General features: G+C 38.1%; 1 protein-coding gene across 1 annotated transcript; it reads right to left on the bottom strand.

The window, feature by feature from the left end:
• Nucleotides 1-7620: 7620 nt before the first annotated feature.
• SUMO1 (small ubiquitin-like modifier 1) lies at nt 7621-13639 on the bottom strand. The gene is given in 4 exon segments (XM_009867159.1): nt 7621-8500; nt 9488-9559; nt 12200-12277; nt 13550-13639. Coding segments are annotated over 4 exon segments (309 nt in total). The 3' UTR covers nt 7621-8431.
• Between the last annotated feature and the right edge of the window lie 4161 nt (nt 13640-17800).

The following is a 17800-nucleotide window of genomic DNA, read 5'->3' as shown; positions in this document are numbered from 1 at the left end:
CGCCCGTCCTGCTTCCCACTGCCCGAGGCCAGCAACACCCACAATCCCCAGACAGAATCCCCAAGATAAGTCTCAGACAAAACCTGGAGCACTGCAGCACTCCCTGATGCCTTCTCTGAAAGCAGCAGCACAGACCAAGATCTGAAGCGTGGCCAGGTGTGCTCCAGAGCTGCATCTTCGATCCCTTCCGGAAAAGTTTTCCTGGGTTCAAGCGCAGCACTGGAGAAACACGGACTGTTGGGAGCCTTCCCACCCCGCCACAGTGATCCTCTAGCTGACAGATCAGCTAACAAACTTCTAGGCTTTTTAAGGACTTCACCTGTTTCCTCAAAGTGTCCTCTTCTCTGCGACTAGATGAAACCTCTGTGCCTGCTCCCTCAGGTATTAAAATTTCAAAACATTCAGAAAATATATGGGGGAAAACATAAAGCTGGCAGAGGTTCAGAGAATACAGCTTAAGTAGCAATACAACAGCACACTAAATACTAGGAAATTAACATGAAAATCATCAGATATCACAAAGGCAAGTATCTACTAGAAGAAAAAAACAAACCAAACAGTAAAACATTTAGAGAAAACAGGCACTGTTGGCCACAGTGACAGGAAAAAGTCCACATAAGTCAAACCTACTTTAATTAAAGTACATAAAGCACACATCTTTCAAGAATTTAAAATCTCAGTTAATGATAGATAAATCATCATTCGCAGAATGCCAACTCTAAGTGCATTATTATTTATATTTCTGTTCACATTCCTCCTGGAAAACGGCAAGAAGAGAAATCTGCACCAGAAACAGAACAGAAAAGGCTGAAAGGCAGTGGCTACAAGTGGGGGGAAAAAAAGAGGAAGAAATAAGAGAAATAGAAATGGAAAAAGAAAGAGCATCAGGAACAAACAGAAAAAGTGAAGGCAGACCTGGAAAAAGAACAACAGAGGAGCATGGAGGAACTTAGGTTAGTTGAGAATAATAGTTGAGAATATGAATAATAGTTGAGAATATGAATAATAGTTGAGAATATGAATAATAGTTGAGAATATGAATAATAGTTGAGAATATGAGAAGGAAACACTGGAATGGAAAGATGACACAGAACAATGGTGATCTTTGCTTTGCTTTTTGTCAGCCAGGCACATGCATCCAAAGCCGTCAGTGTTCCAGCATAAGGAAACATATCTATGTAACAAAGCATCTTCTAATACAATAGAAGACTAATAACACATAAGAGCATAAAGAAGCCAAACTGATCTAGTCCCCACAGGAAAATTCAGAATTAGAGGATAACAACACAGACATTTTAATCTGAAGCATGTGTATACATAAAGTTCCACCTTTTAGCAGTATATTAGATTCTTCTTTAGTATTGCGTGTATGTCTACTAATTTAGCTTTTTAAAAACGCTTTCATTCATAGTTACTGATTTCCAAGTCTGCCTTAAAATTACAGTTTTCCAATTCATTAATAAAAAAAATCAGTATCAACAATGAAGCAAAGTCATTAAGCAAATTCAGTTTTTCAACCAATTGTACCTAGCTTACAGTAAGTACAAGATGACGATATTCCATACTTTCTGTACAGCACCAAAACCACTACTGAGGCATTTTCCCTGACAAAAACTTCAGCATGGTTAAAACTACGTGGTTACAAAGCTTTTTCAACATAGGTTATTCTGTAATGATAAGAGGTTTACACTACAAAAAAAAAAAAGGCAGTAAAAGCAATTTTGCTTTTTACCTCTGCTGACAACTTTAGGGGAAAGGAAAAAACCCAACCCAAAAAACAAACTCCCAACAAATACTTAAGGCAAAGATCTAGGAAACTCATCAGTATTAGAAACAAGTTCTAGTGTAATGTAATGATCACATTTATATTCACTTTTTGAAATGTTCTTCTTACACAAAACCACACATTCTGACACCACCATATTGCTCAGCTTTTATGTTTTACTTACTTTTTCATTAGAATGGTATTTACTGGGGAGAACGGTGACATCCCTGGGTGACTTTGAAGAGCTGCAGCCTGTGTAGAAATAACTGAACACTGCAGAGGTTATCCCTTCCTGGACACAGGCGTTTGTAAGAACCAGAATTGTAGAAAAATCATCTTTTAATCAGATGGTTGTAAAGAAAGGACAAATCTGATTTCTAAAGCATTTTTCAATATTAGTGCCACGCCCTCAAGTTTATTTCAGGAAAAACAATTAGGCATTCAAGTCAAACTGCTGGACTGAGAACCCCTAGTGGAAATTATCTTAAGTAGCACTCAGTGAAACAGACATTTAGTTTGATTGTCCTTAACTTTCTGTTCCCAAAAACAAGAATATTCCTCCACTTCATGAACCTCCTTGACTTTCTTCCACACTTCTTACAACGTGAATCCTCCTGCAAAAAGAGCGCATTTTGATCACCATTCTGTTTTCTGCTACTTCACAGCCAAGGGTTTCCATTGACCTCCTTGCTTGTTGCACACCCTGGGTTCTTCGTTTGTTCTTGTTCCAGCAAGACGCATCCAACTTTTACTGAACCTTCCTAGCTGTCCCTGCGCTCTCCTCTGTCACTTGTCTCCACCTTTGTTTCATATAAACCATGTATCCACAGTTCTCAGTCCTTCTCAAAAGCAAACATGTACAACTGTAATTCAGCTTTTTGCCCCCTTACATGAAGTAGACATGTTATGAAGGAGACAGTAATTTTGTATTATTTTTTTAAAAAATACTACTTTACAGAACCAAACAGACATATGCTAAGTATCACCAACCAGCACCTGTTCTCTCTCGATTCTACTTTCTCTCCCCTTCGCTTTGTCAATCTGCTCTTCAGGCTGAAACCTGCTCTTCTTCTGTCAAGCACTAAGCAAACCCAAGATTCCAATACTAATTAATAATAATTTACATTTTAGTTTACAGAAACTAGAAGAGTGGAGGCACCAGGAGGAGGAAGCAGCAAAGTCACAACTGGAGAAAGCACAGCAAGAAAGTATTTGGCAGCAGCAGGATTATCACAGAAAGCTCCTGCAGCTCCAGAAAAGACAGCTAGAGAAGCATGAAGGAGCAGGTTAATGCTTACTTTAACTGCAGCTAATTCATTTGAATGGATGACTTCCGGTAAAGATAGACTTAGCCTATGCATAGGCCATGGAATTCCTGTGACATTAAGTCCCAAACTTACAATACCTCAGCAGCTCCTCTTCTATTAAATAGGTGCGGTAACAACAGTTCTCTCTTGCACAGTCCCTGCAGCCTGAAGAAGGGAAATTCCACAGCCTAGCTACAATGCGATGTTGCAAGATATTAGCAATAACATTCATGCTATACGTGTTCATTTCTTGATGTTTTAATTACATATCTTCTCTCAAAGTCCAAGTCCCAGCAGCTACACAGCTTATATATAAAAAAAATAAAAATCTACTTCTAACAAATAATTGCAGAGGAAGACTTGTAAACTTTGAACAGCCAAGCAATTTACAAAAAAAAAAAATCCAATTAAAATTTAAGACAATGTTAAATACTTGTAATGTCAGTTTATAATACTATTTTCTTCATAATTGACAGAAAAAAATCCCAAACAGGAAGTGAGCAGGTAAGTTGTTGATGTTTCAAAGAGGCAGAAAAACAGACGGAAAGCAGCTGCAATGTGGTTACTAGATAAGGAATGCCAGCAGCTGGTGAAGATGGCAGAACATCTGGAATATGGAAGAAGAAACTGGAAGAAGACAAGATATGAAGCTGATGAAGGAAGAGAAAGATGCTAGAGTAGCTCCAGAGGAAGCCAAACACAAGCACAGCTTTTAATCAGGTATGTAGCTATTAATCAAAGAGTGAAATTATTTTTACCTCACTAATAATAATGTATCTTTACACCTAGTGGCAGGCTATACAAAAATAGTTATGTAGTCAGGAGCCCTATCAGTGTAGCTAACACTGAAGAGCAGCATCAGTACCTCAGGAGTTAGTTAAGGCGCCCTCAATTCAAACTCCAAGAAGCAGTGCAGGTCTGCTACTTAAGCAGTTTTCCGTTTTCCCCAATTCCATCAGCAAATCACATACATCTTACCTTCATTCCTTAACTGTTTCAGAGTTTACAACATCCATTTACACTACAGAAATAAGCCCCATTAAGATTTCTTCACACATCTGAGACTGTGATTACCTTTACAGAGTCCATGGAAGCAGACTCCAGCACAACATGCTTCCAAAACTTGTTCCTGCCAAAACTTGTTCCTTCCAGCACCTCACAACACAGGAACTGGGGATCTGCATGCCACATACTACAACACTGCAAACAGCCCAACAGGCCTTCTTAAGGGAAGTCTAGACCAAATTGCCAGGCACAAAGCAGTACCAGGGATAAGAGGATACATGAGAACTACAGCTGAGCTTCAAGTTTCAAGTCCAAGCATCAGTTTTATAACCCAAACAGGAATTCTGTCCCATGTCTGCAGTCCACTTTATTAACACTGTTTGTGGGCAAAGAGCAAATCTGGAACAGGATCTGCAGTTCCAATGAGCACTACTAATAAGTTACTGGACTAGAAGATGTTCCTCATCCATAGGCATTTTATTTTCAGCTACTTTAAAAACTAGGCCTGAAAACCATGCAAAAGAATAAATAAACGCTTGGTGCACGGAATGAGTTATTGTAGTGAACTCTTCCAGTTCCAGTCTAGTTCAAAGTTCCAACCTAATTCAAAAGAAGAAGAACATTACGTTTTGGGGTAGGTGCTGCTCTTACTCACAAATTATTGTCCCAGACTGCAACAGTGGTCTGTGTACACATCCTAGTGATGGCAAGTAAAAGCATTAACGATTAATCAGCCAGTAGAAATTATTCCAGGCAGACCTCTTAAGGTTAGTTTATCCTTTGCTGCTTGATCCCAGATTCTTTGGTCCATTTTGCGTTAAAGAGAGAAAAAACAAGAGAACAGGCTTACAAAAGGTATGAAGATTTCAGTGCTCACTTTGGAAAGAATCCTCCAAGCCAATAAACTGGAATAAATGTGCTACTTTTTAAGAAAAGGCTACACTTCAGTAGCAACAATAAGACAACAGAGAAACAACAGCAGAATGACAAGTCAGGTTTATCTTATTTTCTGCTTATCTAATATTATCTAACATGAGAAACGTATCATTTGCAGATTCAATTTGTACTGCAGTTCCTGTAGAGAGTCTCCTGTGGAGAAGAGTAATCAATTTTTGCAGTCTTTAAATTGAAGCTGAAAATCATTAAATTAAATAAGCACTGGTTCTAACAGCAAAACAAAATCAGTTTACAGTATTTCCAACTTGCATGATTCCTACAGTTCTCCGTATGGTGCCCCAGAAGCTGATCAACTAATTTAAGAAAATTTACCTGAAGCAGTAACTCAAAAGTGCATACAGAAGATGTGCAGGTCAGCACACGTATTTTAGTATTCTAGTTGTAAAAAGAAATTCCATTTAAAGTAGAAAAACTTAAAAAACAGTACAATGTTGTAGTACTTCTAAAACAATACATCATTAGTCAAAATTTGTGGCAGACCAAGTTTTAGCATTATCTGACATCCTAACTGAAATGCTGCCAACATTTAACCTTAAAAAAAAATTCATTTTGTCAAAATAATGTAGATATATCTATACTTAAGAGAATACATATATCCTTTCACTGCACCAGCTTTAAGAAAATCTGTTGAGACTGATAATTTTGTAGAGTACTTATCAATACAACTTTTATATATATAGCGAATATAAAAGATATTAATTTCACAATTAGAAACAAAGTAAGGATTAGCTTCCATCTTCCACTGCCTGGCTCAGTGAAAATGGTTTCTCACCACCACTTTTTAGTTTAAAACACTTATCAAAACCAGACATCAACAGGTGAACTCTGTTCTTCTAATATACACGTAAACATGCAAACAAAGACAAAGAAAAATTGCAGAAGTGAAAAAAAAGAAAGAGGACTCTCTTCTCCTATATGAAGGCCAACCTAACTTCCAGTCATGTGCTTTGAAGCTATGAGTGGTTTAGAAATTCCACTCCATACCAGCTTTTCAGAAAGAAATTCTTTGAAAAGTATTGGTTCTTCCAGAGAAATGAAGGAAATTCAAGTTTGTCTATTCCTTGACCTCAAAGTTCAGGTTTTATTTCAACGTATAACTTCCAAGAACGAGCTTCCGTAAAGAGTACTAGTGCATCTGTACGGCATGTGTATCTTATCCTTTTACCTGAAGCTCTCAACACTCATCTTTGAGCCCGAGTACAGTTTTCCTGTTATTATTGTTCCATCAAGTTCTGACAGCACAGACGTTACTTTAGAGCAGCAGCTCCATTGAGGTACCACATCTCCGAGGCTTCAGAAGTCTGAGAAAGAGGTTAAATCAGTTTGTCACCAGTACCACATCCACTCTATAAAGAAGGTATTTTAACACAAGGTTACACAATTGTAAGAAATCTTTGCGTCACGATTCATCCTACTGAAGCTGCATTCTGCAGGACACCCTCCTCTACAGTCTCAGGAGAACTAAATTCAGTGCTTCAACTAGAACGCTGATATCAAGGAGCATATAAAACAGATTTGGAAGAGAAGAGTGAACAGTGAGGAGCAAAGCAAGTTCATGCTTTCAGAACATCAGATGTTCTGATAATAATCACAAGGCTGTTTTGTTTCTGGTACTCTGAAGCAGATTATTTGGTATTCTAAAAAAGCAAATAGAGATAAATGCAAAGAAACTATGGTGTTCTATGTCACAGTAGCCTTCTTCCTCCTAAGAATTGAACTACCTAGAACACTTGAAGAAAACCCCATATTCTGACACTTTGTAAACAAAGATTTTCATCTTTAGAAAACTGCTTAGTGCAACTTAGTGTACCAATGTTATCAGTGAATCAGAAACCAGTCACGAATCACAACATTAAAGAAAATGCATTTTTAGCTTTACAGCAAGTGCCATAAAAGTCATTCAAAATTCACAATTTCTTCCAAATACGCCAGCACTAAAATACATCTTTAAATGAAGTTGGCATTCATAGTGAACTTTATTTACCAAACTGAAAACAAATCCTATTTATCTGCAGAACAGCTAAAAGGAGAGTGCAGAAACATTTTCTCCACACTGCCTTGCCCATAACTTCCCATCTGAGCTTTTATATCTAGCAATGTTCTCAAACTGATCAATTAGAAACTGCAACTAGCTAGAACATGAAGTAGAACCCTCACTATGATGCCTGATGAACTAGCATGATACTTCCACATCATCCACCAGAAAGATTATTTAATGGTACCATGATCACACAAAATGTAGACACTAAAAATTGTCTTGGTATTTCCTTCAAAATTGCATTTTCAGTTTACCTTTTGTACATGAATTGAAGCTGTATATGTAACTGTATCTGAATATTCTATAACAAGTAAGGAAACTGCTAGTATTCTCAAGTAGTCACCTACAGACAAGGCAGATCATGTACTTTACTAGGGTAAGTAGAAAAAAGATGGTGTTTTGGTTTTTGTGTTTTTTGTTTTAAAGTGAGATATATTTACAGAGCACGTTTTTTTCTTGCTTCAACATATAGTTACTGGAAAAGCATGCCCTATTTACAGCTTCTTATGGTTTTGCTCAATTCCAAACATTTGAAAAGAAAATGCAAGTTGTTTATAAAATTGGTTTTCTGGTTTATTTCAAATGAAGCTGGTACAGACAGTGTCCATTCAAAACCCACGTCCCAGGCCAAAAGGTACAAACAAGAGTGTCAAAGTAACACCAGTTGTCTGCTGTGATTCATTCTTGCACGAATACCTGCATGTACTAATTGCTATATGAAGTTAAAATGCTTCTGGGCTCTTCTGGCAAGATTTAAGAATCATTAGGGTTTTCAATTTTATGTCTTCAGCAAAGCCATCTCTGGAGCAAGGTACAGATGACAACAGTTCTAGCTTTTCCGTTTCCAACTTGGTAATCCTCTTCATCGGGCCATCAGCACAATTTAAGCAAAATAGCTCTGAGTTATGGATAGACAATTTCTCCACGGTTTAGTTCTCTGAAAAACTTCATCTCGCACTGAAAGTTATAGTCCAGGAGTGAAACAGTCACACATCAAAACTTCAGGGCAGATATGGAAGTCGTTAAGAACACTTGCCCACCTGGCATATCTTACAGCCTTCGTGCCTGAAATGCACGAACCTCGTGAACATACAAATGCATGTGTGTACATGTATTTCTAAAGAGGAAGGCAGAAGGCAAAGGGGAAGCAAGGCTGCAGCTGGATCACAAAAGTTCAGCACAATGAAAACAGAAACAATAGTGTATAATGAGCACGAGAATTCAAAATACCAGACGCTTGAAAATAAAACTCCCAGAGATGGGGTGCCAGTTTCAATTCAGTGTTGAACACCACATTACAAAAGAACTATTATTTAAAAATAAAAAAGGATTAAAGGGGAAGAAAACAAACAGAAGGATCTAAACTGTTGAGTGACCCCCCGTCTGTTCCTGATAAACTTCAATCACATCTTCCTCCTCCATCCCCAGCTGTGAGAACAGAGAAAAACAGCATATAATTGTTACAAATCTGGTGCACTCAATTCAGACCAGGTCCTAGGCAAGTTATACAACTGTTTGTTCCTCTGTCCCATCATAATTCATCAAAGGGGTGAAAAAAATCTCAGTCACCATCTCACTAGCTAAAACTCAAGATTTTCAGCCCTTTTTCTTCAGTTTTGTACATTTCAGCCAAAGCAAAAGCCTTACCAGTGAAGTCTAAATCTGCTTGTAGAGCAGTACACATCAGTTTGGAAGTTGCTAGCTTTACCTTTCTCTAAATTCCTTCTTGGGCAACAGATGCACAGGAACATAACCAACATCATAGTGACTGCACCAGCTGTACAGCCATGTGAATCACACAGAGCTGTACTGTGAGCTAATACATACTAAGACCTACAGCTTGCAACTCAAAGCCCATTTGCAACTGTTCTCTCAAAGAGGGTAATTTGTTCCATTCACAGTTCACAAGTTAGATTTTTCAGAAGGTCATTATTATAACAACTGTGTTTCTTCCTGCTTTGTCATAACAATTGGTGGAAGCCACTGTTTTTTGTTTATTTACACTTTCATCTAATATATGTGTACTAAATACATACTTATTCCAAAAACACACTGAAGTTCTAGCTCAACAACTGAAGTTCCCTTAGTTGTTAGGGTTTTGTGGGCTTTTTGTGGGGTTTTTTGTGTGTTTTTGTTTGTTTGGGTTGTTGGTTGTTTTTTTTTTCCTCTGGTAAGTACTGACTACACCCTCCCAATCAGTCTCTTCCTGAAACACCTATCGGCCTTATTAAAGATTCCAGTTAGACAAATAAAGTCAGTTTAATCAAATATATTTGAGTAAACATAATCCAAAAGGTTGGCTGTATTTAAGAAACACCTTCACTCTGGTTAACTGTCTCACAAAACAGACAAACTAACCAATTTGGCATTTAGTTTCTCAGTGACCTACATCACACTTTCTAGAAAGAAACTCACCTCCTTGGGGGTATGATTATCAGTAATTCTCTGACCCTCGAAGAGGAACCTGAGTGAATTCATTGGGACACCCTGGAAAAAGAAAAAAAGAAAAAAAGAAACAGTAAGTTATTGTTTTTCTTAAAGCTTGTATGTATTTACAAGAAAAACATTTTTAATAAAAACAATATGTGAAAATCAAAAAAGAAAGTGTTAGTTCCTGTTACACAGGGAGGTCAGCTATTCTGTTGCATGTGCATAGACTAGAAAGTGATTCAAGAAGTCTGATAATGCCGAAATGTGTGTCTGAAATTCCAAAGTCTCACTGGAGTTCTAGCTTAACAACTTGGAATTTTCCTTCGGTTTTTTTCCCCCCCCTTGTCTTTATAAATAAAGTACTAACTACACCCTCCCTTCCAAGACATTATACATGAAAGTCCTGCCTTTTCTGAGCCATGTATCAGCCTTATTAAAGATCCTAAGACAGCAGAAGGAACACGTTTACTTTATAAACCCCTACCCTTGCTTTCTCAATCTTATATGGCCACAGGAAGAAACAGCAACCTTTACCATTATCAGTTCTGCAAAAGCTCTGTCCTGCAGACAAGAACGCGCAGAGCTGAGGGGGAAAAAAAAGGAACACCATGCCATCAAAGAGAAAGGAGCATCCTTGTCAAGGGTTAGGGTTTGGCCAGCCACTAAATGAATGACAGGTGTTCTCTAATGACAGATGCTCTCTAACCCTCCTCCCCCCTCAGACAGAAAAAGAGAGGGAGTAAGGCAATGAGACCTACAGAATGGAAAACTATAACAGCTATAATAAACAACAGTACTAATTAAGGAACTAATAAAAATAATGAAATATATACAAAATCGATACTGCACCCAACTCCCTCCCCCAAGAGCAGTCCCCACTGGTGCTGCAGAGCACGCAGGCACCAGGGAAGTGCCAGAGATGGCAGCAGAGAGAAACCAGGCACAGGAGCTGCATTCAGGGAACTCCGGATCAGAATCAAAGGCAGAAGAATTGAGAGTCCTCCACAGACACCAGCCACTGAAAAAGAATGTTTAACCCCTGTGATCCCTCAGATTTATACTGAATATGATGTACATGGAAAGGAATACTTTTGTTGGTCAGGTTTGGGTCACCTGTCCTGTTCATTCCTCCCCAGAGGTGTGATCTTTTTACTCTCAATACTTTTGACTTCCTGAAACCTGCCAAGTGGCCCACAAGATTTAGCAGTGATCTTGGTTACTACAGGAGCAAGTACAAGCAAGAGTCGTTCTGCATCCCCATCTCTGGTAGTAACTATAAACAAAGACTATCACTTCTAGTAGCAGACACTGTGTGTTAACTTCAGAAGTGCAGCTTCTCAGAACAGACTTCGCTGAAAAGTAAAATCACTGAGGACAATGTTTAGCTCAAACCAGGACAATCCCAAAGGTAAGTAGTTACCATACATCTACTGTACCCTGTGCCACAGCAGAATATCATACTTAAGCTCAACAGATGAGGCAAACACCTCATCTTCTTCTTCTCTTTCAAGTTATGAGCAAAACAAACACAAGTGAAATATGACCTGGTTTGTGCAATTAGATCTCAGAAATGTTGCTTGCAATTAACTGGGCAGGAAAATTCAGAAGGAACAGTTCCTTGCATTGTTCCAACAGTGTTCCTTCTGGGCAACAAATGTTCACAGTCCCTTTATTAGAGAAAGGCTACTTGATATCAAAAACCATACTGACAGCTGCTGAAGAAATTCAGAGATTCTCCAGAATTCAGCCCATGAGACAGATATAGTTGTGTTCATTCAAACAATTATTTCTTTCCTAAGAAAACAATTCCATGTACATGCATTTTCATCAGTCAATAAGACTGCTGCATGACTTATTTTCAAGATCTTATTTTAAAATTTCAAGTTTTACAAGTGAATCACAATTCTAATAATTTGGATTTGTCTACAAACATATCCAGTGCTTGATCTTTTCTTTCCTCATATTTCAGAAGAGCAGCATTCTACAGAAGAACACTTCAATTGTCAAGTTTAACTTGTCTCAGGGTATTAAGAAAAAATCCAAAGTATTATTTCTTATGACTGTATCTCCTGAAGTGAACTCCAACACAGTTACTCAGGAAAAGGCCACACAAGGCATCTATCCCCAAAGCTGGGGGTAAACTAGGCCAGGGCTTCTGGAAATAGCACCAGTGAAGCCACAGTATCTGCCACAGAATCTGGAAGTGAAGATTATTTCTGTTCTGCAACAGCAGTTACTATTTACCTACATCCACAATTAATCCTGCAGATTTCTTTAACTAAGGGCATAACAGCTACCGTATTAACTGCTGTAACAATGCCTAAGGCTGCTCTCATCCCAAGCTGCAATATTCTCCTTTTGCTAAGGGACAGGAAATTTTACAGAAACTATAAATGTATACCCAAGCATTTTAAAAGGTAACTTCCATATCTTCTAGGCAGCCACTATATATTTCTAAACAGTAACTTTAACTTATTACCAAATCCACAACTGTCAGAAATATCTTGACTTGTCAAAAGAAATTAGGAGTCCCAGTTTGTTTGCACGGTCAGATACCTGTCCTTCTGGGAAGTAGCCAGAAGCTCGACTGTCTCAACCAACATTTGTTTGAAATAACAGTGAAAAAAGTAAAGTTAAAGTGAAGTGTTTGGCTTTTTTATTTTCTTTTTAAAGAGAGATTGTCATTGTTTCACAAACCTGTCTTTGACAGTATGATTCTTTGAGTTTCTTGAGGTGTGTTGTCATTTTCACCTTGAAGTGAATTTCACTGCTGTCCTAAGAACAGAAAAGAAAAAAAAGTTACTCTCTTAGTAGTAACTGTTTACTTTATCTATGCTAATTTTAAGACTTTCATTAAGAAAAACTTACATAAAACTAACATGGAACACAAACATGCATACCCCAGTGCAATCGTAACAGGAGCCTCCAGGATGATTTATCAGTCAGTCACTAAATTCATCATGCACTTCCATAGGAAGGTCTATTTTAAAACAGATGGCATAGTATAGCCTTAGGCTCACTATGGAGGTTTTGGGTTTAAAAGTACTAAAAACTATACACAGTTCAGTCTATGCTTCCATCTTCATCCAGGTGATGTATTTATGAAATACAAACATAAATATGCAAGGGTCTTCTGCTCTAAGATTCCAGAAGAGACAAGTTAAAGCTTGTACTTCAAATTACATACAAAACCTTATTCAATTAGAGTAATTATCTATAAGTTAGGATACAGGCAGATTTGGCAACACAGCACTAAGCTAAAAAGAAATCTTAGGTCTCATTATTCTGCAGCCCTTCCTAGCAGCTATAAGATACAAGTAGCTAAAACCATCAGAAAGGCTACAGATAGAACAGCCTGCCCAGAGGTTGTGTGCAAAAAGCATGTGTGTCACATTTAGCTTTTGAATACGTTCTCATTATGGCCTATCGAACCAACAAGAGGTAAGCTAGCTTGTGCGAGTCCTACTTTAAGTCAGCTTCTCTGCAGCTAACAGCACAGCACTATGCTCAACATACAATACTAAGTCACACGAGCTAGGGGTTCTCCGCACAGAAGGACTTCTGTTCAAGAAGGATCTCGACGTTCATGTACCAACACAACTTGAATTCACACTTATAATGCACCATTCACATCTACCAACACGGCAGCCAACAGAATCCCCTTCCTATTTCTGTCCAAGAAAGCTGACCTCATGCTTGGTGTACTACGTGAACTCTGAAGATCTGAATTTACCAATTTTGCCATACATTTCATCCATATCCTTGGATAAATTAATCCCTCAATGCATCACGTCACCTAGCTGTAGAGACAGGGATCACACTCACCAAATACTGAGTCATAAATTACTCAAGCTTTAAAAAAAAAAGAAAAAAATTCCACACCAGAGAATGTACTAACACACATTACTGGCAATTGGTGAGCAGTTTATTGGCAAGGGAGGATGCACACTGAAGAAACGAAAGTATCAACTTGCATTTGTTCATTTCTACGATGAAAAAACCACATGCTTCCACCAAATGCTAACAAGTCAATATGTAAGAACTCACCTGCCCAATGACTTTGAGTTTAATGTATTCCCCTTCTTTCTTATCTCCTAAGTCCTCAGCTGAAGGTTTTGCTTCCTACAAGAAAAACATTTTAAAAAATCTGATCAGTTCAACACTTTATTTTCACTCAACAGTGTAACAGCTGTTATCGTCCTTATTACATGAAATCAGACTACCCCAAGGCACCTTATTTCTTCCTTTCTGTGTATGAAAATAATAGCAACATAGTGTTAAGAAAAGCTCCTTGTCTGCCTGCAAATAGTTTAATTAATGACAGAAGAGAAACACTGTGAAGAACATAAGAGATGAGAAAAGAATCACTGGGAAATGGAAGAGGGATCCAAAGCTGAAAAGTATGACTTTATATCATTAACTCCTAGTCAACAAAGACTGCAAAAGGGAAATACAGGAAGTATACCAAGAGGCTCAGGTATCTGACAGGAAAAATAATATTGTGAGGAGAGTAAACAGAAAGCACCTGTGACACCCTACCAGAGTAAAGGGAGTGAGCCATGTAAACATTTTTCAGCTCATTGCATCAGCAGCAGTCACTACTTTTGAAAGGCTGGTCAGCACCTTTCTCTACTATGACAACAAAACAACATCAGTGAACAGCTTCCTTCCAGCACGTTTAAGACCACAATTCTTAAAAGTTCTTAGAAGCTGCAGTTCCAAGAACTATAGCATTTTGACTAAGAATAGTCAAAAGAACTAATTGTACAAGTAAAATAAGATACTAATTGTACAAGCAAGTTTGATTCAACAACTTGAGCACTAAGGCTCTTCAAAAGGGTTTAAGTGTTACATTCTACAAGACATAAATTAAGGATACCCAAGTTTTGATGTTAGCTACTGACAGATAAGAGTGAGAAATCAGGTACTCTTAACTTCATCTCTCGCTTGTCACTACATATTCCAGATGAGGGCTTCAGTTACGTTCCATTACCGCATAAAGGGATTTTAAAAAGACACTGACTCAGATCAAGATGGTGCTTGATGCACAAATCTTCCCAAACAGTCAGAAACAAGGATATGCTGCTGATCATGTTTCAAATATTCCTTTTATATTCTATTGTTTAACACAGGAGACAAAATAAACAAAATATGTACAGGTGCCTACCACATATATTTTCCCAGCCCTAAAGGGATTTTTTGCTGTGTATACAAAAATATTCTTTGTATGGTTGGACTTGAACTTCAGGATCAAGCACCACAAACACATACTAACCTTCTGTATTAAGTCCTGTATTAACATAGGTGTCTAACTCCAGATTAAAATGGCAGACAAGCCTTTTCAAGCATTTTTTTTTTTCCTTAAAGAGGTTAAACATGCACAACTTTTTTTGAATGTTAAAAGTTTAGGGAAAGGCAGTGGGAGTGTTTACAAACACCTTCCCTATCTCTACCAGTCTCAGTCTGGAGTAAAGTGAGAGGAAGTGCTCTTTGTTTCAGTTTGACTCTCTGCCTCAAGTCAGATCCATTCAGTTTCTGTGATGACAAAAAAGTATGAGCCAGAGACTCCACCTGGTTTTAATAGTTTCTTGGCTTTGGGGGTTTGTTTTTTGTTTTTTTTAAATACCTACCAAGGCACAACCTAGACTGCTGGGGCTGATTCATCACCCTTCAAGCTCAAACCAAAAAACTGAGCCCAAGCTTTCAAGAAACTATGCATTTACCCTCAGGTCTCCAAGCAAGTAATTTTTGAAGTGTGAAAGGAGTTACAGTCACAGCAACCATGCTCCCCACCAAGATTTTCCATTTCTAACATATCTGAACTCTAATCTCATGAGACTATTCACAGGAATAAAAATACACTGGTTTCCACTCCTGATTAAGAGAAAGAAAAACAAGAACCTGCAACTTGTTCTGGTAACTTGTACAAACAGCATTTTTACTGTTTGTATGCAGGATTACTAACCTCTAGAAATCAGAAAGATTCATATCTCTACAGATCTGAAGACTGAAACTTCAAAACTGTCTCCCATTTGGTATCGCTGAAAGAATCAGTAAGAACATCCTGATGATGTTTCAGGTCAGTCACTGTCTCAGTTTACTTTGCATAAAAACCAAATTGCATAGCAATATATCATCCCAGCAATAAAGGCATTTGTAGCAGTTTATACAGTTCTGTGCATTGTAACAGAACTACCTACTTAGCTTTCCAAAACAAACCATTCCATGCAAGGTATGACAAATCATCATTGCTGCTACGACAGCATCTCCGGCCAATATGAGTGGAAAGCGATGATTCATAAGATGTTTGATGAAAGAGGGCTCTAGTACTAAAAACAAATAAGGAAAGCAGCAAACAGTAGAAAAAGCAGCAGGACCTGGAGTTTTGAAAAATCATACCATAAAGATGCTCCTTTAAAGTCCCAGCAACACCTACCATGAAAATAAGAGCAAACTGAGCTGTAATTTCAGGACAGGAGAAATAAGCTCAAATCAAAGTTGACAATGCCAGTAACTAAAGCTTTTAAAAGAGCAAAATATTTGAAACCAGAACACAACAAGACCCAGCAAATCTGATACAGCTCCCTACATTTTGTCAGTGTACTATGCTGCCATTCAATGCCAAATGTTAAAGCCAACCCAAAACCACTTAAGAACAAAGAAAGAAAGGAGATTGCAAAGTTACTCAATTACAAGCATTCACTAATAAAATCCCAGATCAGCAATCTACAAGCAAGCCTCCACACTTGCACTGTGAAAAGAACTGGTGTTTAGGGTATCTCATGAAACAGTACATAAAAAAAACTACCATACAAACAAAAAAGGAATATCACAACACTCCAAGTTCAAACTTTTCATTAGATGCCTACCGTTTTAAAAGCTTCACTCCAGTTTTCCTTAATAGCACACACTGAGGCTCCTTATACTTTCTCATAATTATACGTCAACACTAATTTCGTGATCATAAAGAGCACCCAAATTTTTTTGGCTTAAACCACTCGTATTACTATTGCAACTAATGAAATAACAAAACAAACATTATAAAGGCAGTATATTGCAAGTTTCCTCCTCCAATTTTCTTAAGTGCTCAATGTACAAGCCTAAAAAAATAACCCTATACTCAACACACTTGAGATAATTCTTAAAAATAAAAATTAACAAAACAAAACCAGGAATAGGACTACAACGCATCTTCTAACACAGCAAATAAACTCTTACATGTTATAAGTGGAAAAATGCACAGGAACTATAACGTTCTTTATCATCAGTACATGAACAGATGAAAATGTCAGTATCTAGATTTAATGAAAGCAAAAACAGACTGAGAACTTTGAAGGGAGGGGAAAAATGATTCTTTCTGTTTCTGCTTAGATCCACCAAACAGCCATGTGGTTTTGTTTGATTTTTTTTAAGACTGCCCTTCCTGCAAGTATTTGTACTTACTATAAGTTAAATTCCTAGGTAAAAAAAAAAAGTATGTATTTTTACTGACACTAAATAAAAGCCAAAATTTTCATAAGTGGTGACAAACTCTTAATGCCAGGGCCAAAAAGATACTGTAAGCAATCCAGTTTTGAATAATCCGATTACGTCTGTATAATTTCAGGTCATAATCTATGTACGCTATTCCTCAAAGCAGACACTGCACATACTAAGCTCAGCCTTGTCTCTGGATACTTTTCATTTTTTTGGCTGGCACTAGTACTATTCTTAACTTCACAGCACTGCAAGAAACATTTGTAGATACTGACACTGAGTTTTCCAAAGTCAAATCGTCATGGCAAAGTTAGAAAACACTGCCGTATGAAGGCTATATAAAAAGTAAAGCAAAACAGAACACAAACTAAACCGCAAATGCTGTTTTAACTTTCCACCAGCAGGTCACATTGCCTAAAGCAATAGATGGAGGCAAAGGACTGTATACATGCCACGCCAAGCAAGCTGGGAACTTGCAGTACAAGTAACTATTTAAATCCCCGGTTGAGAAGTCAGAATTGGCAGGAACGTAACGATGTACGAGGAGGGAAAGCAGGACAGAGTCTTGGTGAAGGACAGGGTGCTTCACACACGCAAGCAACGCTCGGCCAAGCAAGTCCCGGGCTTTGCCCCCTCCCCTTTCGCACTCCCAGAGCAAACGCAGGACCTGTGTCTAGCCTAACCCACACAAAGCCTGCTTCGGCGCAGGAGCATCCTACCACACACCCGGGAAATGGAAAACGAAAGGAAACAACTGTTGTGCAACACGGCTCGCCCCGGCTACACTCCAGGGTTTCCAGGGCCGGGGCTGTCCCGCGGAAC

The sequence above is a fragment of the Apaloderma vittatum genome, unplaced genomic scaffold (assembly GCF_000703405.1).
Source record: "Apaloderma vittatum isolate BGI_N311 unplaced genomic scaffold, ASM70340v1 scaffold18983, whole genome shotgun sequence".
NCBI classification, from domain to species: Eukaryota; Metazoa; Chordata; class Aves; order Trogoniformes; family Trogonidae; genus Apaloderma; species Apaloderma vittatum.
Note: the sequence above shows the minus strand (reverse complement) of the source record. Positions and strands in the feature narration are given on the sequence as shown.